The following is a 27,568-nucleotide window of genomic DNA, read 5'->3' on the forward strand; positions in this document are numbered from 1 at the left end:
TGTCCATTTCCACTTAGTCTGCCAAGCATCACCTATTTGTCTGAGAGAATCCTAATTATCAGTTGATTCAACCACTACTTATCGCAGTTGTCCTAATTATTTGGTGTTTGATTCCTTTAGTTTCAAAGGTGATATTTGTGAATGTCTGCTCTGGTATTACCTGTCTGATACTTAATAATTTGAAATCTCCTCTTTTTGATCTTTCTGGCTTAAAATCTCTCTACCCCGTTCTTTCAAGTTCGTCTGTTGCCTCTATCAATCTCCCAGTTCCAGTAATAATCTGGATAATGTCCTTTACCCAAGCCTTGGTTTTCCAATTAATGTACTAAGGCTGTTCAAGAATTAGAATAAGAATTTTGTATATCTTAATTGGCTTGCATCCTAATCCCCAGGTTCATTTTGTTCCTACACCAAAGCTTGCAACAATTTAAAGCAGTTATTAATCAGTATAAACTGTATTATGAACAGATTAATAGTAGAAAATAGCTTCTTGTCCAAACAATAGTTTCACATTCTGCTCTCCTACCAGGAGTATTGACTGCAACTTTTGCCCACCTCTGCCTCCTACCTCTGTTAAATCCTTATGGTTCTACTGCTGCCTCAACTAAAGATAAAGCTGACTTTCTAACTAGCATCCTACTTTTCCTTCTAACTCTTGTATTAACAGTTTTGGTAAACCACCTCCTATTATTCTCAGTACACTTCATTCAACGCCTCCTGTGATCTTCTGTCAAAAAGAAGTCAGAAAAATTTTGAACAACCTTGATGCCTTTCTAACTTCTCCACTGACCGGGTTAGCCGTGTGGGTAAAGTGCCTGCCTGGCAACCCAAGGGTCACGGGTTTAAAGTACTGCAAAAACCTTGGGAGGTGCATTATGGTCACAGAAGCCGATGCGCCAACAACTACCAAAAAAAAAAAATTCTAACTTCTCCGCTAATGCTGATATTCAGCATTAGCAGAGAAGTTTTGCCCTGCTGGTGTTTTGTCTTCTTCTTAGAAATTTGTTCTTATCCAGCCAGTTCCTAAAAATAGGGATAAATCACTCCCACCCAATTAACGTCCCATTCCACTTCTACTATTTTTTAAATAATAGGAATATTCATTAATCACTAAATCCTAAACTATCTTGAAACCCTACATGTGATCAAAGATTGCTATTATGGATTCTGTCTGCCTTTTCTCTCTCTCTCTCTCTCTCTCTCTCTCTCTCTCTCTCTCTCTCTCTCTCTCTCTCTCTCTCTCTCTCTCTCTCTCTCTCTCTCATGAATCAGAGTGGGTGATTGTAGATGACACTCTGCCTTCTAAATTCTCCACTAATGCTAGTGTTAATGACCTTCTTCCATTGACCAGAAATCCTATGCATAGTTTTGCTGAGGATATTACATTGCTTTCTACCTTCCAGTTTGAGAAACCATACCCTGCACAAACAGCTTCAACTTCTTAAGTATCCACTACCAAATCTCTAATTGCTGATCTACAGATAATTCTCTTGACAAGCGAAGATAACTTAGTTGATTTCAATCCTTCTAAAACTAGGTCCTGATTTATATCTCATGAAACTAGATATTTCTGATTTGTGTTTATTTTTGATGACACTTAGATTTGATAATATATCTTTATCAGGGATTCCACTGGATTTTAATCTCTCTTGGCATAAGCACATCACAAATATCGCTTCCTCTGCATCTGAAAAACCGAGTTTTTTTCATTTGCTTTCAGCATTACTTTTCTTCTAAACAGCTGTTTACTCAGTACAGACCTGAAATCTGCATTACCATGGAATATTGTCCCCACGTCTGGGACAGTGCCCCTATAACCTGTCTTAGGCTGTCCATTCCAAAGAGGGCAGTTAGTTTAATTAATGACCCATCTCTTATATTGCATGCCTTTTCTATAGATACTTCCATGGGCACTGTTCTGAATTGGACAATTCTCCCTTCCAATTCCTTCTACAATTCCCCGCCCCATCTCTCTCTCTCTCTCTCTCTCTCTCTCTCTCTCTCTCTCTCTCTCTCTCTCTCTCTCTCCCCTCAACCAGTCAACATCCATTTACTGTCCAAATTCCTGAAAAATTGCAATCTACAGAAATTCAAGTTTAATGTCAACAATTATGTTCTTTCTCAATCTTTAACTCTAGCATGTTACCAAGTACTATAGGTTCTAATTCCTTTTGTGTTTAGGGTATTCAAAAAAAAATTACAGATGCCAATCTCTAATTACAGTTTCCAGACCATGCATTTTGCAGGTTCTCTTCTGCAAAATGCATGGTCTCCTCTGTATTCTTTGTTCCCTTCAATAGGGTTGGTCTCCTCTGTATCATTTTCAACAGATTCACATCCTTACTAAAATGAGGCTTCAAGACCTGTATGCATTATTCCAGATGTGGCCTAACCATTGCCTTATATGGCACATAATTACTCCTTTATTTCTGCTGATATAATCCCTATATATCATCGAGAAAACCTCTTGAGCCGTTCTAGCAGCCTGCCTGCACTACTGATAGGCTGCTGGTTCAGAGACATTGAAGTGTTCTCTCAGCAGTGCAGATGGGTTCTACTAGCAGCCCATTTTTTCTGATGAGAGAACTTCATGTCTGACATCAGTTTCATTCGTATTAGCCCATATCTTTATATTTGTCCATATTAAACCTCAATTGCTTTCAGCAATTGAGGTTTAATATGGACAAACATTACCAAACACAATAAATAATCGTAATAAAATACTTATGTATTTTATTACAACTATTATGTAATAAAATATTGCTAATGATTTTGCTTCTATCGTAAGCAATCTTATTCTTTGTTTGATTTTCTATCCAAACAGATGAGAGCCATTCCATCTCTTCCAATTATTTGTGTCTTGATCTAATGGCTTTTATTACACTTTGAGCTGTTCCTACTATGAAAGTTGTTTTTATTTTCTCTGCATTCTTTCTAATTCTCGGCATTGCCTCATTTAGGCCTGTAGCACATGCAACATCACATGTTCTTTCGTTTTGCTCAAAGCATTTCAGAATTTCATATTTTTTTCTCTATGGACAGAGGTGGACTGGCCATAAGCCTTACTGGGGAAACCCCAGTAGGCCAGAGGCCAGAAGATGATGGAGACCGGTGTGATTTTGGCCATAAACGCTAGTATGAGGCCGATACAAATTTTCCCCGGTAAGAATTTTTGACCCAGTCCACCTCTGTCTATCCATATTGCTTTTCTTTTTCTCTCTGAATCTGTAGTGTCTTCATCAGGATGCTTCCTTTTCACACCTTTTAAGTATTTTACTCATTTTTAGGGAATAAAGCACAATTACAAAATGTGGAGGCACGCTTGATACACATAAACAAAGCTGTCTGCGTGTAGCAACTGAATAAACAACACTGTAAAGGCAGAGACACACTAACACCTCACTAGCTCACATTTTACTAAAGCACATTTCTGAAGGTTACTACCATAAAACAATAAAAACAATTTCCAGTTGTGTTTCTGCTGGTGGAATCTGTTATAAACTGATAGTAAACTCGATCTAATTGCATTTGCGATAATACCGATGGCTGGAATTGTGTCGGTTTTTTCGGTGAAATGTGTTTCCCCTTCACTGATATAAAAAATAAATATACATTTTCAGAATCTTCTCTTCCTTCCTATCATGTTGCGTTCAGTTGGGGTGATTCCGCATTGGACTACCATTTCTTGTAAACACAAAGGCGAATCGTGCATAAGCGAATTTGGTTTGTGTTATATATGATATTATTCCCCTATTTATAAATCGTGTATGATCGAATTCGTGTAGTGTAAACATGTGTTATATGAGGACTGACTGTATATAGTAAAAATAGTGCATTTCGAGCAACATTGTGTCATTCAGGTGATTTGTATACTGATATGATACTGTGAAGTATTACACCTACAAATAATTACTACACACATAATTAATAATGTATGTGTAATATCTTCTTGGAAAACTGCATTAATAGAATGTTCGTTGTCTGAACATTAGTTTTCTGTATAACCTTGCTATGTTACTTGTTAGTCATGTAATGGAACTTGCTGAGATACATCCTTGAAGGGTTGTAATTAATGTGATATTTTAAAATGAAATATAAATAAAATGCAATTACTGTACATATATATTTGTAAAAGGATAAGAGAAGTTTACCTCAATATGACATATTCAGGGTGATTCACTACCAGTGCGACAAACTTGCAGGAGGTGTATGGGGCACAAAGACGAATCGGAATCACATAGCATTGCGGGGTCCGAAATGCCTTCGTCATGTGGTAGAGGACGTTGAACGGGAGGTCGCGCGAACAGCGATCCCGCTGGAAGTCAGCATTTGCGAACCGGTTCCCGAGGCAGTAGGATGGACGAGTATTCAAATGTTGAACTGGCCGACATGCACCTCAAGTATGGAGCTGCAGACTGTAACGGGCGCGCCGCTCTGCATTTGTACCAGGAACATTTCCCGCACAGGCGTGCTCCTCATCATACGATTTTCGCACGTGTGCACAGAAGGTTATGTGAGACTGGTTGTTTCACGAGAGGTACCATGAATTGAGAGCGAATGACGAGGACGCCAGACAATGAGGAGAATGTCCTACGTCTTTCAGAAGGCAATCCGAGCGATAGGCCAACGATTGGGTATTTTCCAATCCAGTGTATGGAGGATACTGTCAACAAACAGCAACTCGAGCGATAGGCCAGCGATTGGGTATTTTCCAATCCAGTGTATGGAGGATACTGTCAACAAACCAAATGAGTTCATACCATCTGCAACGCGTCCAATCATTGGAGCCTGTGGATTATCCACTCCGGAGGACTTTTGCTACTTGGTTTCTTCAACAGAAACGGTTCCCAAATGCTGACTTCCAGCGGGGTCGCTGTTCACGCGACCTCCCGTTCAACGTCCTCTACCGCATGACAAAGGCATTTCGGACCCCGCAATGCCTTTGTCATGCTATGCTATGTGATTCCGATTTGTCTTTGTGCCCCCTATACCTCCTGCAAGTTTGTCGCACTGGTAGTGAATCACCCTGTATGTACATATTTATACATACAGTAATGGCATTTACTATTAAACTAATTGTAAATTAGTGATTTGATTGGAACTTGTAGGTTGGTCACTTGCACACTAGCATGACTTCTGTATTTTTGAATGATTGTTTTCTACTGCAACCAGAGGGAGTAATATTCGTGATCTGATTATCAGCAGAGATTTTTCATGCATTGAGAATCTGCAGATAAAGGAAACGCCTGGTGCTAGTGATAACAGTGTATGGATGTGAGATATACTTAAAGATGTAATTACCATCAGGGGTAAAAGGAAAGGGTTTTTGCTTTCGTGAAGGTGACTACAGTGGTCTAAGACAGTTTTTAAATTCTATACAGTGGGACCAACTGATGATGATATTACCAACAGTAAATTCTAAATGGGAAGTATCAAGGAAGTAATTTCGGAAGCTACTAGTCTTTTTGTTCCAACTAAGAAATACTGTTCTAGGTTTGGCCCAAATGGATGTCAGATGAACTGATGAGACTAGTGGCAGAGAATAAAAATGCGTGGGATGTACATAAATTGTCAAGCAAAACAAAAGCTTGTGGTAGATACAAGCTAGTCTGTAATCAAGTCACAAAGGAGGTTAGGCAAGCGAAGGCAGATTACGAGAAATCTATGGTGAATGATGAAGTTACAGAAGTAAAGACTTCTTTACTTCTGTAAACTCTAGAAGGGAGGGGTTGAATCAGATTGGTCCACTGTTGATGATCCTGTTTATGTAGCTAACAAACTGATTGAGAATTTTGCATCTATATTCACACATGAGGAATTCTGTAGGAAAGTGGAGGCCAGAAGTTTATCAAACACTAACAGGGAGCTAAATGATTTTGTTTATAATTGAAAGCAAAGTGGAGGAGTTAAACATAAGAAATGTTCTTGGGTGGATCTATCCAGTTATATTAAAGGAGGCAGCAAAGGAGGTAAGCAAACCATTAACTATAATTATGAGAGCATCCTTGGATTCAGGGGAGATCCCCACGGTTCATTACTTGTGCTCGTTGTTGTTTTCTGTATTTATCAGTGATATTAATGAGGATATATCAGGCTTAATGAAGTTTGCAGATGATAAGAAGGTTGGCAGTGTTGTTAATGACAGTAACGACAGTACACTACTGTAACAGGATGTAGAAAAGTTGGGCAAAAGGGCTGCGAGGTGGCAGCTGAAGTTTAACATTGACTAATGCAAAGTACTGCATATGGGTAGCAGTAACCCAAGAGAAATGTACCAACTGTGTAATAACCCAAGAGAAATGTACCAACTCTTTCATTCTCCACTTCCACTCAGGGAGGTGGAGATTGAAAAAGACCTGGGATAATTGTGCAGTCACATATGCAGTTTTCTGAGTAGTGTAGACAGACTGCCATAGTAGCTCATGGGCTCTTGTTAATTATTAGCATTAGTTGAGACATATGATGTAAGAAAGCAAGCTTATATAGCATCAGCCAAAAAAAAAAAAAAAAAACAACCCTTCCCATTTCACCCATCTGGTCACTCCAAATGTTTGTCTAGTTCAGCCTTAAATTTATTCAAGCTATCAACCTCCACAACAACAGATGGAAGTTGGCTCCAGCAATCAGCTACCTGCTGGCTAAAGGCAAACTTCCGTACATCTATTCAACAACTGTCTTTTTTCAATTTGAATCTATGCCCCCTCAGGTTCTTAAACTGAGCAAGTGAAAGTATCCTATCAGCTTTGAGTCTGCTCAAACCATTCAAGGCCTTATACACCTCAATCAGATCCCCTTGCAAGTGCCTAATCTCCAGATGCTGCAACTTGCAAAACTTAAGCCTCTTTTGGTAAGAGCAACCCTTTGTTCCTCTCACCAATCTTGTTGCCCTTCTCTGTACTCGTTCTAGCAACTCTACATCCTTCCTAAAATGAGGCATCCAGACCTGTATGCAGTACTCAAGGTGTGACCTGACCATTGCCTTATACAAGGGGATAATCAGCTCCTTGTCTCTGCTAGCAAAATTCCTATTTATCATTGACAAAACTCCATGACGTGCTCTGGCAGCCCATCTGTACTGCTCAGGGAACTTCATATCTGACTGCAGAATTACCCCAGGTCTTTTCATACTCCACCTCCCTGAGTGTAGTATCACACAGTTAGCATGTTTCTCTTGGGTTACTGCTATCCATATGCAGTACTTTGCATTTGTCAATGTTAGACTTTAGGTTGCCACATTCTCCAGTATTGGTGTTCCCAAGCCTACTGTAAAGTACCTTCTTGTTTTTTTGTTGACAGGAGGAGAACTTGGTTTGATTGTTGCCAGTGATACTCCACTAATGACAAGGTATGACATGTTATAAATTCTGAAATGCTTCTTCACATTACCACTGGAGTTGTGGATTATTATTTACCTGATTGTCTTTTTGTTACCCTGTAGAAACCGGGTCAGCCTCCATTTCTCTCTTGCATCACTGAGCTCTTTGGAGAACAGGGTCAACATTGGTGGGATGCTATTTGGTTATTGTGCCAATCTCAATATACCCAAGGTACAGTCATACTTTAAAACCCCAACAGGGTTGCAGATTCCGAGATACTCTTACTGCCATGGCTGGTGCTAACCAGCATGCCATGTTCACTGTCATTTAAATCTTTCATCTTACCCACTGAGTTGTACACGTACAGCATCCCTGCATGTCTACTTTGTCTTATGGTAGAAACACCTGTTACTGAAGGATTACTCCATTTCATGAAAAGAGTAGGTGCACCTAATTAATTGGCAATTCACTCTATATAAGTTGGTAGTTTTTGTGTTTATTAATAAAGGAATAGATAAGTGATCATCTTGATTTTAAATAGAATTATCTGTTGACGGCATGGAAATTTCTTTCAGTTCAGTAAAAGTTTTCATTTTTTATTTTTATAATTATCATTTTATTTTGTGTTTTTTCTTACTCTAAAAAACTTTAATATTATTAGGCTCTTTTTGCTACCGAGACATTTGCTATGGGACTTAATATGCCAGCAAGGACAGTACTTTTCACTAATGCACGGAAATTTGATGGCAAGGATTTTAGATGGGTATGTATGAAACAAATCAATAAATTCTGGAAATTTGTTAATATTTTAATTCTGTTATGCATATATACATGATGATCATGAAGTTGTTAAAAATTTTGTATGGTGTAACTGATAAATGGACTTCAGAGTGAATGATATATACCAAGCAAAAGAAACAAGCAATGGTTGATACCACCACCACCACTACTGTAACAACTCAGGCAAAACTGCTTAGTGTGATGTCTTTATTGTTTCTGAACAACCTGAAGTGGAGTAGTATCAGTTGCTATACAGTATTTATTCTGGAATTTTTTCCAATTCACTTTGTGACCACTTTCAAATCTGCCTGAGCAGATTGTCATGATGCAACCTTTATTTCAAGCTGGGGCATTTCCAGGTAGGGGCCGTAGCCCCTTTCCTTATGATCAAAATACAGGTGATCTCCCCCGCACTTAACGCTGATAATTCGTTCTGGAAAAACAGAGCGCTAAGTGAGCGCCATATTCCCATAAGATAACATGTATTTGTGAGCTGCAGTCTGTGCCGTAGGATATTTCCTAATCAGTAATAGAATAGCTGTCTTTCCCACTACTAAAATTAATTCTTTTATTTTTTATAATTGTTCTTACAGTTGAACCTGCCAGTCTTAAATTATTGTGCGCACATACACCACTTATCATTGACTGGAATTGATTCGCTTCAAAATGTCTAATTTAAAATTCAAACTCAGTCTTTTTCTTACCTTTGTAGTCTTCATACCGCATCCAGACATTGTTATCCTCCATTTTAACTCTTTGCAAATGTAACTGCGTTGCATTAATTATGATGCAATGTTTGAATAAACTGTCCATTATGGACCATGTGTAACACCGTACTGAGTGATGACTAGATTTTGGATAAATGTATGTAATGCAAATATTACAAGCAATATTGCAGTACAGTGACTTGTTACTATGTAACAAGTCACTGTACTGCAATTAAATTAGCGTGGAGGATAATTTCATTGAGTGTTGGGAAATTTCTCAAGTTAGCATGGGAAACATTTTAATGCTGTTTTGCTGTTCATTCTTATGCTATCGACTACATCAGATGAAACGTTATTTGTAAATATGCTAAACATTTAATCAGTAAAAGAATTCAATTCAAAAATTCAATCTATATGCTGGTAAAACAGCATTATAGTGAGACACAGATTATAATATAAGAACAGTGTTATAGGGAATCAGCGTAAAGTGAACCACGTTTATAACAAGGGCCTACTGTAAAGTGGATTTTTTATTTTTTTTTTAATTTATTGCTACATGATGATTAAACTTAATGATGCTCCTGAACAGTGCTTTAGCTCCTCCCCTTAGAAAATCTGGACCACTCATGGTTTCAATTCTAGTAAAATCAAAATTCACATATGTAAGATATAGCAATCAGAAAAGTCATAGTTATTCATATCTCTGTCTAATAATTCAGTCATAGCATATCATTGAAGGAGAAAGACCTTGTCATGTGTTAAAATGTGTGAGAGTTACTTTATAATAGAACATTGCTTTCTTGCTGATGTGGCTTAAAATCTTATGAAGGATTCAGATACTGTTCTCCCATCACCATACTATTTGTACCTCCTGCCTCTAGTTTCTGCAAAAAAGTTATGAATCCATGACATGTGAAACAGTGAAACCACACCAAATGGTTTCCTGCAGGCTGTGTAATGGAACACAGTCATTGGTGCAAGGGTTTTTGAACTGCCAAATCTAGGTCTTCATCTGACCAAAACACATAGAAGAACCGCGGCTTTTATCACTTTAGCCAGTATCCAGTCAGCAAAGTCACACAATTTCCAGATGTTATTGTCTTCATATGTGTGATCTTTTAGGCATACCAATGAAGGGTAATCTCCAGAACCTCGTGTGCCAGTATCCAGTTATCAAAGTCACACAATTTCCTTTTTTTCTTCATATGTGGGATCGTTTAGGAATTCCAATGAAGGGTAATTGCCAGAACCTCGTGTGCCCTGTTGCTACTGGTGATCTTATCAGTACAGTACTGATCTGGGAGACTTGTTGGGCACTCACCATTCAGTATTGACAGTTTTCTGCAGGTGATATGCTGTTTCTTGTGCCCCTTTGATTCTGGTTTCTTGGGTTGGGTGGAGGGTGCAAACACTTCATGTAAATTAAGATTGGATCATGAACACCACCACCAGAAGTGTAGACGGAGAACATTGTTGATTTCTAAGTGAATTTAGAGAGCTCTGCTGTCTTGGTGGAACTCTTGCACTTTCTCCTGATTGGTGCCTTGCCTTACAGAGTCAATCAATAATTGTTGCTGCCAGTATATTATGGTCGTCTTGCAAATGGTTTCACTGCTGGCATCCATTTTTTTTTTTGTTTGCATATTAAGCCCCACATACCTAGAAGTTCTGTAGTGTATTAATTTGGTTTTAAGTCCAATCATTGTACAGGTATGCTCATTACAAATCAATAGAAAAAATATAATCATCCTGTATATTTTTATTCTTTATTTAGACATTATTTATTTGAACAAAGATGCAAAAACTGTTACTGTTGTGTGAAATGTTTTCTTTAGTGTGTTTATTCATGGGCCATGGAGAGTTTCTGTTCATTCTTAAGAATGAAATATTTTTAGAATGAATACAGGTATATATAAAGTAAGAATAAGAAGAGAAACACATTTAAAACATTCTATTATCAGTGGTCTTATCTCAGCGATTCATTTTTTGGTGATATTGCCTCATCTTACTATTTATGTGCTTTTTGCCAGATTTGGATTGTCTTTTATTTCTATTTTTTAACTAAAACTTCATTTTGTATATAGAATAGAACCAACAGCCTTCTTTGTTTCCTTTTGTTTGAAGGAAATAAAAATATTTCTCATTTTGATTTTTTCACTGTCAAAGTCAGTTACCAACGATTTTTTCCCTTTAAGTTTACATTATTTGAGTCAATAAGGAGTGCTTTTATTATCATATATCAGGGTGATTTGGGTTGGTCCCTAGTGCTTATAAAATATAAAAGCTTTGGATAATAAGCATTGTATTAAACAAATTTCATGACAACAGATAGTCGTTATTTTGTTAAATAAACAGAATATCCACATATTACTTTTATTTGAAATTGTTACAGTTCTGAAAAAATCTAACCCATAAGATTGCATAGGTAGTAGTAGTTGAAATAAAATTTAAATTTGTATACTTTACCTGCATTTGATTTTGATTGTGGCGAGAATTTCTCCATGATCAAAAGAGTCCTTGTTATGAGTCTTCACTTTAAATTCTTGGGGTTCAACTTAGAGAGAGATACCGTTATCCAAGGTTCTGCTTAAGTTGCTGATATCTTTTTAAATAATTGTATACCATTGCCTGAATAGGTGAATCACTGCATATTTAAAAATCTGAGATACTGCCAGTGTAGCTGGAAATCAATGTATATAACAGATACAGATTTGCATTTTATTTCAACTGCTGCATTAATCCCCCCACAAATAAAAACCCAAAACAGAACAGGTATAACGACCTATAGTACTTAATAATATGCACATGTTGGTGGTTCAGATGATAGAGGATAGCATACTACTTGTCTTTAAACTTGAATTTCTGTAGATATGAAATTTTCAAGAAATTCCCTGTTTTTCTAAGAAAACAGGAGTAGAAGGATAAGTAAGGAAGAGGAAAAGTTGGTTCTGTGGTTTTACATTTGCATAGTGAATGGATGCCGACTGTTTGCTGCCCTTGTTTGGAAGAGACTGGGGGATTTACAAATGCCAGTTAAAGAGAACAGTGCCCTTGTGAATACCTGTAGAAAAGGAACACAGAAGAAATTCAATATTTATGACACAGCGAGTGGGGAGATTTTGAAAGAGATGGGTCATTAATTAACCTGACTGCTTTCATTTGAATAACATCTAGAATCTTGAGAGAGAGGTTTTGAAGATACCACTCCAGACTTGGGAACAGTATGCAATGTTAGGGCAGATTTTAGATTTGCACAGAGTGTATAGTTGTTTAGATGAAAAGTAATGTTAAGAGCAAAAAAGAAATCCCAGTTGTTTGGCTGCAAAGAAAGCAATATTTGTGTCATAAAAGATAAGAATAGGAGCAGTACCCTCTTTCATGTGAGAAATAAGACAGTGAAAGGGAGCCCAGGCTTTTGCTCTGCTGGCAAAAAAAAATAATGTAGACAAGAAAATAGACAAATTATGTGCTTCTCTGCTCTTGTAGGTCAAGTATCACTTGACCTTTGGATTTCTTCAAATTATCAGTCTCAACTACCTGCAGAGGTAACTTGTTCAAGTAAATCAACAACTCTCTGGCTAAAATAAAACTTTCTACAATCTAGAGACTAAACCTCTTCCCCTGTAATTTGAATTTATGGCCACTATTTCTGTAGTTCTTTATAACAGTGAAATTTGGGCCTTTATTCATTTTACTAACCTCTCTCAGAGTTTTATAAGCCTCAATCATGCTTCCTCTAAGGTGCCTGGTTGTGAAGTTCTATAGCCCATATAATTGAAGTCTTCCCTCATATGGTCATTCTTTTGCAAATCTCACCATGTGAGTTGCCTGTCTTTGGACCCTTTCAAGAAGCCCAATATCTTTTTTTTTAGATGAGCTCTCCATACTTGGACACCAGTGTAACTTCATCTAAAGATTGAATTTGTATTCCAAGTGTGGTCTTGAAATTGCCTTACACAGTGGGATTATGGCCTCTCCATCTTTACAGGCCATCATTCCATAAATTGGCTAAAGGACACCGTGGGCTTTCCTGGCTTTTTTTTTTTTGCTACTCAGAGTACATCATATTTGCCTGTATCATAACTCCCAAATCCCTTTTTACCTCTACTGTTTTTAATTAAGCTCCACCAAGTGTATAATTTATTTTGGGGTTGTTATTCCCCAAGTGTATTTTGTCACATTAAAATATAGCTGCCATTTTTCTGACCATTCTTGAAGCCTGTTTAAAACATACTGGAGGATTGCAGCTTGTTACTGACCATTAATTACTCTCCCAATCTTTACATCATCTGTAAATTTTGACATCACATTCTCTATCCTTTGTGGATGCCGATTATGAAAATCAGTAACAACAGTAGTCCAAAAATAGATTCTCGGGGAAATCACTTCTGGTATTACACCACTCTGAAGAATATCCATTAATAACAATCCTTTGCATTCTGCCTCGCAGCCATCCTGCGGCTTGTCTTAGAATCTTTCCAGTAATCCTAATGTGTTCCAGCTTATACTTTAACTTCCCATGAGGTACTGAGTAAAATGCCTTGCTAAAATCCTAATAAACTACGTTGAAATTCTTTCCTGTGCCCAGTTCATAAGTCAAAATACTTACAATTAAAATCGTCAAAATACTTCCCATTAGTTAATCATGATTTTCTCTTAAAAACACCATTTGGTCCTTGAGGTTGTCACAGATATTCTCTCAGATATGCCAGACAAGCTGTACAGATATGCTAGACTTGCTACCTGGGAGTCTAAAACACTGATGAAACTGATATTCGGGTGACATTCAAGTCAAGTAGACCCAATTTCGACGAAGTCCGGACAATCTGTGACAGCCAAATCCTCTGCTTGCACTTTCACGATGGTGGGACTGTTAGTAATTCTGGGTATAACCTCCAGGCACAAGCACACTGTGGATGACCACCCAGGTCTGAACCAACGTAATCAGAGGTCAGGTGTGGTGCCCACAGCACATGGAGGAATGCCGCCCCTCTGTGTTACGAGGCAATACTAGGTGGTAGATGACTCTCATCAACTAGTGCGATACCATCACTTTGCTTATTGGAGACTAGAAATGTTGGAACACATATTTAGTCTCCAGAGCTAAGTTCCGGTCAACCCTTCCCCATCTCTTCCATCATGCAGTATGATTGATGACTTTTGAGGTTAAGGTGAATGTCGTGGCGAGTTCCAATATTCCTTACATTTCGAGGGTACAGCTCTAAAACGGTGTTCGCAGGCCGGCCGCTAGTCAGTACACCAGACCGAACCTATTGTTAACTCTCTAGGAGGCTTCTGGATCAGCTAGTGTTTATAATCTTGCTACCTCTGCTCTGCCCCATATTACTGGACTGGAGGGAGTCCGATTAGTGTGTATACGGGAGGGGGGGGCCATTGTCAAGGATCTGGGTATATTCTTACCATGTGTACACCATATCCAAAAATTTCATTACTTCATCTAAACCTCCAAATCACTTCCTAGTTCATTTCACAAATATACATGGTCTTAATTCTAATCTCAATGAGGTCCATTTCCACTTGTAGTCTGCCAAACCTCATGTACTTTTTCCCAGTTATTGGTTGATTCAACTACTGCTTATCTCAGTTGCCATAATTATTCGCTGTGTGATTCCTTTTGCCTCAAAGGTGGTACTTGTGCATATGTCCATTCCGATGTTCCCTGTCAGAGACTTAGTAATTTGGAATCTCCCCTTTTTGATCTTCTCTGGCTCAAAATTTATCTGCCTCATTGTGTCAAATTCATCTGTTGTCTCTACCATTCTCCCAACTCAACTAATCATTTGAAGCTCTTTGACTTCCTCTCTTTGCAACTTGACTTTCTCCATTCCAACTTTACTAACAGTGATGTAATTTTCATTGGTGATTTCAATGTTCACAACTTCAGCTGGCTTCCGTTTTCTAGGCACACCGACCCAGCTGGTCGAGATGTTGAAGCTTTTGCAATTACTAATGACCTTGTACAGATTATTCTACAAGAATACCGGACACCTTAACCATTCAGCCAACACGCTTGATCTTTTTCTCACAAACAACCGTTCTAAGTACACTGTTGAAGTGTGGTCCTTTAGGCACCTCAGATCACAATTTGGTGATTGTCTCTTCTCAAATTGAGCCTTTATCTCATGGCTATTTCCAACCTTGTATTGTTTAGCACTATAAGAATGCAAAATGGGATGACCTGCGAGATTTCTTTTCTCCTTTTCCTTGGTCGGATTACTGTTTCAAAACTTCTGATTTCAATATTTGCTCAGATCGTGTCAGTGAAATTATTCTTGTAGGAATGGAATCCTTTATTCCACACTCCACTTTAAAATTTTGTCCTTTGTCTAAAGATTGGTCTTCCAATAAATGTGCTAAGGCTGTTCAAGGAAAGAAAATTCTTCTTTCCAATTCTTCAGTTTCATTTTCTGCCTACACCAAAGGCTCACAACAATTGTAAAGCAGTTATTAATCAGTCCAAACTATATTTCAAACAGGCTAAGAGTAGAAAACTTGCTTCTTGCCCTAATGGTAGCCGAGCATTCTGGTCTCTTGCTAAAGCTATTGGCTGCAACTTTTGCCCATCTCTGCTCCCACCTCTGTCATAACCAGATCATTCTGTTGTCACTTTAGCCAAGGAAGCACCTCCGTAGCTAGGTGAGCAGGAGCAGCAGTGCGTAGCACACGCTTCTTGATTAGACCGGGGTTCGAGCCAGTGACCACCAAATACGGAGGATGTGGAAAGGTCAGGGAATCACCACCGCACATCCCAGGAGCAATATGGCTTTAGTTGCTAATACAGTCAGTCCTCGTATAACACGTGTTTACACTACACGAATTCGATCATACATGATTTATAAATAGGGGAACGATATCTTATATAACACAAACCGAATTCGCTTATGCACGATTCGCCTTTGTGTTTACAAGAAATGGCAGTCGAACGCGGAATCACCCCCAACTGAACGCAACACGATAGGAATGAAGAGAAGATTCTGAAAATGTATTTGTTTTTTATATCAGTGAAGGGGAAACACATTTAATCATAATCACATAAAAACCCACACAATTCCAGCTATCGGTATTATTGCAAATGCAATTAGATCGAGTTTACTACCAGTTTATAACAGATTCCACTAGCAGAAACGCAACTGGAAATTATTTTTATTGTTTTATGGTAGTAACCCCAGAAATGTGCTTTAGTAAAATGTGAGGTGCTAATAGTGTGTCTCTGCCTTTACGGTGTTGTTTATTCAGTTGCTACACGCGTGCAGCTTTATGTGTATCAAGCGTGCCTCCTCATTTTGTAATTGTGCTTAAATACCTAAAAATGAGTAAAATACTTAAAAGGTGTGAAAAGGAAGCGTCCTGGCGAAGACACTGCAGATTCAGAGAGGAAAAGAAAAGCAATATTGATAAACAGAGGCAGACTGGGTCAAAAATTCTTACCCGGGAAAATTTGTAGTGGACTCAAACTAGCGTTTATGGCCAAAATCACACCGGCCTTCGGCCCACCGAGGTTTCCCCGGTAAGGCTTATGGCCAGTCCGACTCTGTCGATAGAGAAAAAATATGAAATTGTGAAATGCTTTGAGCGAAATGAGAGACTGTGTGATATTGCACGTGCTACAGGCCTAAATGAGGCAACGCCGAGAATTAGAAAGATTCATAAAAACAACTTTCATAGCAGGAACAACTCAAAGTGTAATTAAAATCCATTAGATCAATACACAAAGAATTGGAACAGATGGAACGACTGTCATCTGTTTCGATAGAAAATCAAACAAAAAACAAGTTTGCTTACGATAGAAGCAAAAGCATCAGCAATATTTTATTACGTCATAGTCGTAATAAAATACGCAAGTATTTTATTACCATTATTTATTGTGTTTGGTAATGATTTGGTTACAAATGTGTGTTCAATCTTGGGTGGTCGGCACCTAACCCTATTTTTCCCATAGGGCCTGTTGTTTATATTGCACGATTTTGAATTGCACGAGGGTTTCTAGGAACACAACTATCGTGCTATACGAGGACTGACTGTACTCCTAAAAACAAATAACAACAACAAATCAGCCAAGGATCAAGTTCACCTGCTAGCATCCCATTTTTCTTCCAACTTATGTATTAATGATCTTGGTAAAACACCTCCCACCATTCCCAACACTCTCCATTCGTTGCCTCCTGTGATCTTCCATCAGAAGGATGTCAGAAGGATTTTGAGGAATCTTGATGCTAAGAAAGCTCCAGGTCCTGATGGTATTTCTCCACTTGTTCTCAAAACCTGTGCTCCTGAACTTACTCCTGTTCTTTGCCACCTTTTTTCACTTTCTTATTCCAAAGATGTTTCCTTCTGCTTGGAAATTTGCTCATATCCAGCCAGTTCCTAAAAAGGGTGACAAATTCCTCCCATCCAATTATCGTCCCATTTCAATTACTTCTACTCTTTCTCAAGTAATGGAGAAATTAACTGCCAACTCTTAAACTACCTAGAAACCTTCCATCTGATCAACAATCGCCAGTATGGACTTATGTTTCCTATTTATGGGCAAATTCAATGGAAACGTTCGGTGAAACACAAGCAGTTGCTCTTGACATCTCAAAGGCTTTCGATCGTGTTTAGCACAATTGTCTTCTAAACAAGCTTCAATCTTATGGTTTGCCAACTGTTTTTTGTAATTGATTGTCCAGTTTTCTCTCTGATCGCTCACTGAGGGTGATGGTAGATGGCTCGCCGTCTTCTAACTTCATACTAATGCTGGTGTCCCCCAAGGTTTAGTTCTTTTCCTCTTGTATATTAATGACCTTCTTCCACTGACTGGAAATCCTATCCATAGTTTTGCCAATGATAGCACATTGCATTCCACTTTCCATTTCGAGAAACCTTGCCCCAATCAATCAGCTTCAACTTTGCAAATATCCGCTACCAATTCCTTAAATGCTGATCTCCAGGTAATTCTCTAGCAGGGCAAGCTTAGTTGATTTAAATCCTTCTAAAACTCAGTCTTGTCTTATATCTCGCAGAAAGGATTCTTCTGCTCCTATGCTTATCTTTGGTGACACTCCGATTTTCTAACCAAAATGGTGGTGCCCCCAAAATCTCTCTCATGCTTCTAGATTTCATTCAGAAGAGGACAGTTAGGATAATTAATGACTCCTCACTAACAGGGTCTCTTCACTCGCTGTCTCATAGACGTACTCTTTCTGCTGCATGCCTTTTCTACAGATATTTTCATGGGCACTGTTCTTCTGAATGAGCTTCTTTAATTCCTGCTGTCTCTCTTTAAAAACATTCCAAACACCTACCGCCACCAGCCAACATTCATTTACTGTCCAACTTCAAACTCACAGAACCAACTTTTCATCTTCCTCGTTTATTCATTCAACTGCCGTTTTCTGGAACGACCTTCCTTCATGCGCATTTCCTTAAAATTACAGTCTTCAGAAGTCTGATGTCAACAAATATCTTCTTTTGTCTTCTCAACCTCCAACCCAAGCACAGTACTAAGTATTATAGGTTCTAATACCTCTAGTGTTTGGGGTTGTCATAAAAAAAAAAAAAAAAAAAAAAAAAAGCATATTGTATGTCTTTCAGAATGCCATTTCTATTAAATTATCTCTGGATCATTTTCTCTTAAATATTTCCTTCAAGGTTTTCCCTATCACTAACCAGTTTGCAGTTATCGGCTTTGAGAACTGCCTGTATGTATTGGTGATATATTCATAATATATCCAATCCAAAGGAACCTCTCCCGAGCCCAGTGATGCACACATAATTAACGTTAATGGTTCAACGCACTCTCTGGCCACCTCCCTGATAACTGCTGAAAATATGGGGGCCTGAAAAGTTTCTATCCCCCTTAGAAGGAATGCTGGGAAATAGTGAAACACATTTTTGAACATAGTCTCCCTTTCTAGCATGATCCACCAGCTTTTGTAACCCTCTCAAATAAAATTCAGACGATTTTGACTCACACTGTCAAGAAACAGCATTGTAGCTGTCGAATTTCTGTCCTTTGAAGTCATTTTTGAAATTTTGAAATAGAAAATAGTTTAATGGGAACAAATTCAATGAGTAGGGTGGTTGTAATACCTGAAATCCCCCAGTCATGCCTGAGTTACAAACACTATGTGCATTGTCTTCATTCAATATGATTCTCTCGAGCTTCAATTCCTTGCTGTTGTTGTTATTTTGGTTTTTGTGGCCATATTGGGGATATGCGGTGGTCATTCCCTGACCTTTCCGCATTCTCCATATTTGGTGGTTGACGGGCTCGAACCCTGGCCTAATCAAGAAGCGTGTGCTATGCACTGCTCCTGCCCACCTGGCTACGGAGGCGCCTCAATTCCTTGCGGAAACTTCATTAGGTTAGAATAATACATAGCATTGATACTGTCGCCTTGTTCTGAGAAATTGATAATGATCACTTCTTTTCCTTGTTTGTTTGTTATTTGGTTTTTAGGAGCATTAGCAACTAAGGCCATATTGCTCCAGGAATATGCGGTGGTCATTCCCTGACCTTTCCGCATCCTCCGTATTTGGTTGTGATGGGCTCGAACCGCGGTGTAATCAAGAAGCGTGTGCTATGCACTGCTACTCCTTCCCACCTGGCTACGGAGGCACCACTTCTTTTGCATACCAGAAGATGGACACCATGACTTTCCCAGCTGACTTCTGTGCTTGAAACATTTTAGAAGGGGGAGGTAGAGAGATGCTTTTATTGTTTCGATTATTCTTTTATTTCAGGGTTGAAGTGGTGCATTCATGTTTTTGTCCTAAATACGAACTTCGTTACCTTCAAAATGCTGCACAATATCAAGACAACACCTGATGCCCTTTCCTCTGCATTCAGTGTTTTAGGAACCCACCTTGAAGAAACATTCACCACAACGTTGTGAGCTTGCTCATGGGAGATGTTAGTTGTCTAAATGTACTTCAGCACTATTCTGTGGTCTTGCATGATTAGGTCATGTATATCATCCACATTTGCAGCTGTTGATACAGTAACAGGCCTCCCACTGTGGGTTGTCGTCAACGCTGTCTCGTCCGTGCTTAATTCTGCAACCCAATTTTTGACCATGGTGTATGAAGCAAAAGATTCCTGTAATGTTTGCTGCATATCTTCACGAATTTCTTTTGGTGACATTCCCTTTAAATTAGGCACTTAATGACTGAAAAGTGCTTGGTTCTTTCAGTAGTCACCATCTTCATTCACCTTTTACACTTCAATTCCCTCTGTAAAAGAGAAGAATATAGTTACAAAACCCGAAATTTTCTGTGAACACACAAGAAAAGTCACAGCACAGATTGGCAATATCATTTTTCACAAAACCTTTGCAACCTATATTTCCTCACTCTACCCACATGTATGTTGTCAACTCCAGGAGCCTTACCTGCCTTTAGACCTGAAAGTTTTTCTAGTAAATAATCTTCTGAAATTCAACATAATTTCAGGCTTTCCAGCATAACTTGCATAGCCTCTCCTTCACCATGAAGGTTCTTTTGTCAGTACAGATCAATGAGAAGTACTTTCAATTTGTCGGCAACATCAGCTGTGTTATCTAAGGCTTTCCCACACCCAGTACACAAAAATCCAATCTGATTTGTTTTCTTCTTCATTGTACCGATTGACCATCACTAATCCGGTTCCACCACTAATTCCGACATAATTTCCGCAAACAGAATTTCAAATTTCCTGGGTCGGCGCACCGACCTGCCGCTTCTGTTTTGGTTGCAGCATCAGCTGTTGGTGCGAACTCGTAAGCACTGGCAAGCCATTCCCACTTGTTTTTCTGCATTTATTATTATATTACAGTTAGCCCCAGCCATGGTTCCAATGCATAAAGGAAATGCCTCTCGTGGTGTAAAGTTCAAACACCGTACATTGTCCATAACAGATAAAGTTGAACTTCTGAAAAAACTGGACAGCGGTGTGTCTGTGACAAGTTTAACTCTGTTTAATTGTAAATTTCAGCAATTTCTCTCAGTTCCTCTTATCTTAGTAATTTTCTTTTAGCCATTCCTTTTTAGATTTTTTTTTTTTACAACACACTTATACAAACTTGCAGAAAAATGCAACACAATATGATGGATAATACAGCGCGCTAACACACTTGTTTTCACAAAATCTCTAACAATACTGATAGACTTACTGCGATGTTTGAGAGTTTATTTTATCGTAATTAGTTTTATTGCAGCGCTCGCCACACGTGCAATAAACTAATCACAAACGACCTTCATATGTATGCTGTAATAGCGTCACACGTATGTGGCCAACACGGCATCTCAAGAAATTAAGTAACCAACATAATGTGGCTACGTTGGCCACATATATGCGACATAAAAAAAGACTGTTTTTTATATTTTAAGCGAAAAACGACAACACTGACATTAACAATATTTATTTTAGAATTACTAATCAAATTATTTCCTAAATATTTTTTGGCCCCTGGGGAATTTTTTTCTTAAGCTAATGTATGTGCTAAAATAACCACCGGTGATCCGGCAAACTCACTAATCCGGCACCCCATAGGTCTGAACGCTGCCAGATTAGTGATGCTTGACTTGTATTCACATTCATGAACAACTCCATGTCCACATTCTTTGTTCTCTTAGCCAACACTTTCTTGTACTCAGCCTTGTTTGCCCTAGCCTTTTCTGTGGTTATATTACAGATCAACTTGTAGCTGTTAGTACTTTCTTTTACTCTGTAGCTTTCCCATGCCACCTTTTTCTGCTCTATTAGACTGGACAGCACCATAGTTATCCCTCTCAGCATTTTCCTTGTTCTGTGTTTTCTTAATGGTATATATGCATTCATCTTCTGTGATTATTGCCATAAAGGTATTCCATAATTTAATATATTCACCCTTCTGCAATCCACACAATTGATAGATGCCATGTAGCATTTTAAACTGCCAATTCTCAGAAATTAAAACCTGCACCTTTACCTTTAACTACAGCAACGTCTTTCTTCTTCTTCCAAGTAACTACTGAGCGATCATCACATGCCAGTGGTTCCTGTATTGAATATTCCTGTGACATCATCTGATTCTTGAGTAATGATGATCAGGGCTAGAATATCTTATCCCTAAGGTTTTCTCTGACATACTGGTACTGCGATAATCATCTATTTTATTTAAAAATTTTATTTTCCCATCCTGATTTTCCCTCTTGTACTGTAAACACTTAGGGGGACAGTTGGAATGACTCATAATAAGACATTTGCTCTCACATTTCATATGCATGTAGAGACTCTCATTGTACCATTTCCAATCTTTTGGTGTGTAGATTATTCCTACTCGCATTATAATATTGTTTCCAACTAACTCACATCACCACACCACAAATTCTGCGCTGGGAAGTGTAACTTCTGACTTAGCAGAAGTTTTCTTTGCACTTGCTGATTTCAGTGACAATACTCCTCACATTATTTTAAACACTTAAGACAGTTGTTTTTATAACATTTTATGTATCTAGTTCAACTCCACTGTGGTATGCTATGATTATACAGAAACTCTGCAGAAAGGCCAAAAATGTGTGTAGCACTATGTTTGTGCTTTGCATATGTTGTTTTGTTGTGGCTGGCTACCTTGCTGCTAGGAGGCAACAAGCACCAGGAAGGTGAATTCTGGTACCCATCTATGTCATGAGGAGGCAGGTCGCAACTGAGTGTGTACCACAGCAAACCTTGAATGTCATCAACTGAATGTCCAAACCATTCAAAATATGAGCTAATAAAGTAATAAAAATGATAAAAAAAATAAAGGGAATTAAATTAAATTAAAATAATAAACAATAAAGAATTGATAGAAAACTACCAAAAAAAATCTGCACCAGTCAAGTCTGGTGCTAGAAAGGACAAAAGCAATAGAGGAAAGAACAGTAGAAAAAGGAGGAAGAATAAAAAAACAAAAATAAATAAATAAACACTTGATAAGGACAAAAGGAAAAGACAAATTAAAAGGGGATAGATTGCAGAGATAAAAATTCTATACAGGATAGCCTGTTTCAGCAGATGATCCTGCTTCGAGGCCAGCTTGAGGCCACCAGGAAATAGAAGACAGGAAAACAGTAATCATTCAGCATTCAACAACTATGATTATTTAAGATGGTTATTTGAGCTAATGACTGTGGTAGTAATAATGGTGGTATCGTGAGCTGGAGACAATGGAGGTGATGGCCTAGGGTGAAAATGGAGCTGGAATATTGTTATTTGGTTTTTAGGAGCATTAGCAACTAAGGCCATATTGTTCCGGGATATGCGGTGGTCATTCCCTGACCTTTCCGCATCCTCCGATTTGGTGGTGACGGGCTCGAACCCCAGTCTAATCAAGAAGCGTGTGCTACACACTGCTGCTCCTTCTCACCTGGCTACGGAGGCGCCTCGAGCTGGAATAGAAGTGGTTCCAAGAACTAAAGTTGAAATTCACACTAGTGGTGATTTGTCCACATCTACTGAAGGCCTTATGTGTAAAATCTTGCAGAAGATTAAATTTTTCTTTGGAGTCCAAGAGAGATGATTCATTGCCTGGACAAAATGGTTGACACACAGCAGACAGAGGCTGGTGAAGATCCAAGTAATATGGGCATTTTTTTTTTTTTTTTTTTTTAATTTATTTATTAATGCAGTCCCAGCCAACCTGTGGCAATCCCACATTCATGTAGAGATAATTTAGCAGTACCCTAGCATACTCCCTCTCCTGTGTGCCCAATAACAGGAAGAGAAAGACTGCCATGGCCAAAATAGATACAAATGAAAAACTGAAAATAATCAAATTGCACAAAACAAATATGATTAAATATCCAACAGAGTCCAAACTCTGGTTTGTATCAGCTCATCCCAAAGAGCTGCATCTGTTAAGAGTCTATCGGTACCATGAACTCCTTTTAGGAAAGCCAGCACCACAACAAGCTGCCAAGAACAGAACTGCCAGCACGATGAGCTGGATCTGCAGTGGATATGAAGAGGTGAAATAATGTGGATAATATTAAGCAGGGCTTTTTTTGGGACAGTACGGCGTACCGGCACCTTTATTCACAGTGACGTGTGACATCTGGATGCAGTACGCTTCAAAAAATTTGTAATATTCCGTAATTTTTTTTTCACGTTTTCCTACTATTCAAATAAGCTTAAACGTTATTTAACTAAATTTGCATTTTTCACTCTCTATTACGATATTTTCCATATAAAACTGTATAACCATTGTTATAATTCTAAATTACTCAGTAGGACCTCTGTTTAATTATTTTGATTTAAAATTTATTTAAAATAGTTTCCATTGAGCGAGAAAATTTTCATATAACGAACTGATTAGGAAAGAATTAACTCGGCTACTTAGGCAATTAGTGCTGCTGGGGGAATTAAGAGAGCTAAAGCATTCTACAACTTAGTAGTACGTGATAAAAACCTATCCGACCACCTGTCCCACATATGGAGAAGTCACTCTGGTCCAGCGTGAGCAGGCAGATCAAGGGGTATTCCCAATGGGCTCTGGCCCACTTTCTACTTCTGTTTTGACTGACAGGTGTCCAACCTTTTCCAGTACAGGGGCCATATTCAAAAAAAAATTCAAAGTTAGATTTCTTTAGTGTATTACATTTTCCATATCTTGCATGTAAAAGTAAAATTGAAAATATTCGGAAATGTTATTAAGTGCAATACACAATTACATTTACTGAACAAAACATTTAATTTAATGAGAACATTTAATGAGAATTAACAAAATTTAAAATGCTGTTTTAGTTCACTTTCCGAGTGGACCATAGGTTGGACACTGCTGTGTATCAACTGTAAGAACCCTGTTCTGGAATTAGGAGGGAGCGATTTTCTTTTACCCCAACAAATAAACATCTATTGTTTTGCAGAAGTGCATTATCCTCATTTTTCCGTATGGTCACAGTACCTGAATATCCCAATGACACTGACATTTTGGACAGTTTCAAAAAAAAAAAAAAAAGAAAAAAATTCAAATTTAAGAACTAGTGACAATACCAATGTTATGTTATGTTATGTTATTTGGTTTTTTAGGAGCATTAGCAACTAAGGCCATATTGCTCCGGGATATGCGGTGGTCCTTCCCTGACCTTTCCGCATCCTCCGTATTTGGTGGTGACGGGCTCGAACCCCGGTCTAATCAAGAAGCATGTGCTACGCACTGCTGCTCCTTCCCACCTGGCTACGGAAGCGCCTGCAATACCAATGACGAGAGAAGGAAAATGAGGATAACGAAGGTATTAATCCTTCTAAACACAAAATGTTGGCATTTGGTGAGAATGAAGTTAGAAAATTGTCAATCAGGTTACAGTTAAATGAAAGAGATACAATTCGTGGATTTCAGGAATACCTAATTGAAAAGATGGTTTCGGAAGAATTGAAGCATTTGATGAACTCTCTGAGTACGATACCAAATTCATCGAGTGAATGTGAACGAGGATTTTCACAAATGAATCTGATCGCCAGCCCAACCAAAGCGTCGTTGATGACAAAAACAGCTTCTTCACTACTGTTTCTTAAAATTGTAGGCCTGCCGCTTCGATCCAGCAAAATTTGTAGCTGCTTTGGAAACGTCATTCAGCAAGACACACAAAGAGGAAGAAAAGAAGTCGGCATAGGGTGTCAAATGAAAACTTAATAAAAATTTGGAATATTCTACAAAAATTTTATTATGAAATTATTTTTACTTGTTATTTATTTTTACTTATTATTTTAGGGACCGTTGTCTAACGAAAGAGCCTTATAATGTCTTGCACGGCCCTCACCTGCCAGTCGCTTCTAACCCAAGACCTTAATCACTTCTCCAGGAAGAAGTCGAGGTCGCTTCTCCCACTCTTGTCATTCACAACTACTGGAAAGACTCAAACAGACGTTTTTGTTAGTTCCTCAGTTTCAGACCAATTCGGAGTATTAAAAACTTTTTTCTGTTACCATAACGCCCTCTATTTGAGATACTACACTAACAACCATTCGTGACTATGGACCCTTCATCCTGAGTGTCTGGCACTCAGTAGTTGGCCGATTTATTTACTTATTTTACTTCCTTATTTTTTTATATACAGTTGGTCGTCGACTTACGACCGACTTCTGTTTTGACTGACAGGTCGTAAGTCGATCTGGTCGTATGTCGGCCATATATTTATTAACAGTATTTTTTAACCTTTCTAATCTTTTTATCATCTTTATAATTTATTTTTATAATCTTTTAAATTTTTATCATCTTTTATTTTTCATTTTAAATACAGTAATGTTTTCATCTTTTATTTAGCGATACTGTACATACCTTCATTCCTACGCCTAGGCTATCTCTCTCTCTGAGGATAAATTCAAATGTTCTCTACATTTTAATTGGTTTATTATTCATACTGTTTATAAAAAAACAAAACTACAATCTATAATTATATTGTACATAATGTGAAAAATAATACTGTACATAATGTACTGTAAACACAAAAATACAATCTAAAATTAATGTAAAAATTAATACAAATGAAATTTACAAAATCAATTTTTAATCTTTGCTTGTGCTGGGTTGTGCATCGTCAGGGTCATGTTCTTGGGTTGAGGTAGGAGTTGTTTATTTATAAGAGACATTATGCAAAGCAAATCTTTTTTTAAAACGCTTAAACCACCCAGTACTAGCCTGAAAATCTTCTGCGTAATCGTCTCTGGCGCGTGATTTTAAACTCTGAAACAAACTTCTAGCCTTTGCTTGCACTGTGTGAAGACTCATGGGTGTATTTTTTTGTATTAAATCTTCCATTCACACAAACAACAATTTCTCCATTTCATGGATGGGTTCCTGTCGTTTTTTGGTTAAAATTGTAGACTTAATAGGTGTAGAGCCTTTCACAGCTTCCCGAATTCTTTCTTTGTCCTTAAGTATCGTCGATACCATGGAATGTGATAACTTCAAGTCACGTGCTATCGTATTCACTTTCTTTTCGCCTTCATACTGCTGGATAATTTTCATTTTACACTCTAAATCAATAGTTTTCCTTGACTTCTTAGCTGGCGTATATGTATATGAAGGCATTTTCCTTTTATTAAACATTTTATGCGTATTTCAGTAGAATTTTAATTAATGCACCACACACAACAGATGCTTGAAAGCGACTGGGTGTATGTGAGAGAGAGCGACTGAGTGTATGTACCTGGTGCTGTCTTCAGGCCTCCCATCATCGATGTGCCTCCTCACCTGGGTTATGGGTGTCCTCAGTAGTGAATTCCTGATTTATTATTAATTTATTTATTATTATTACTATTTTTTTGTGGTCGTAAGTGCGGCCGGTCGTAAGTCACATAGGTCGTAAGTCGACGACCAAGTGTACATTTAATAATAAATTTATGCTTAATAAACTGTGTTAATATACTAAATTTGTTGTTCTTATTCCAAAAACAATACTACTAAAGTAACAATATCAGAACAAAAAGATTTTAGAGTACTTTTCGTATTCTCTTAATTTTCAATTTTTCCTGATAGCAAAGAATGAGTACCAGCACCTATTTTTTTACAAAAAAAAGCACTGATATTAAGTAATATGGACTGGTGAAAAGAACATGTTGCCAGTCTTTTGGGCTGCCACAGTTAAAGGGGAGAATCAGACAGATTAACCAAAGCAAGTTTAGTGAAAAATGGAACCATGGCCAGTTAGAAGAAAAAGAGTTTGTTATTTTGGTTTTTAGGAACATTAGGAACTAAGGCTATATTGCTCCGGGAAATGCGGTGGTCATTCCTTGACCTTTCTGCATCCTCCATATTTGGTGGT

The 27,568-nt window shown here is 38.1% G+C and overlaps 1 protein-coding gene across 2 annotated transcripts in view; it reads left to right on the top strand.

Annotated features, from left to right (window-relative positions):
- The window catches only part of Mtr4 (exosome RNA helicase Mtr4), a 499,068-nt gene that overhangs the window by 242,339 nt on the left and 229,161 nt on the right, over positions 1-27,568 (top strand). For both annotated transcript variants that reach the window (XM_090371841.1, XM_090371842.1), the window contains exon 13: positions 7,978-8,079. In XM_090371841.1, coding sequence (XP_090227967.1) covers positions 7,978-8,079 — 102 coding nt within the window. The remainder of the gene's footprint in view (positions 1-7,977; positions 8,080-27,568) is intronic.

Source organism: Mastigoproctus giganteus, chromosome 4, assembly GCF_048544385.1.
Source record: "Mastigoproctus giganteus isolate SK-2022 chromosome 4, ASM4854438v1, whole genome shotgun sequence".
NCBI classification, from domain to species: domain Eukaryota; kingdom Metazoa; phylum Arthropoda; class Arachnida; order Uropygi; family Thelyphonidae; genus Mastigoproctus; species Mastigoproctus giganteus.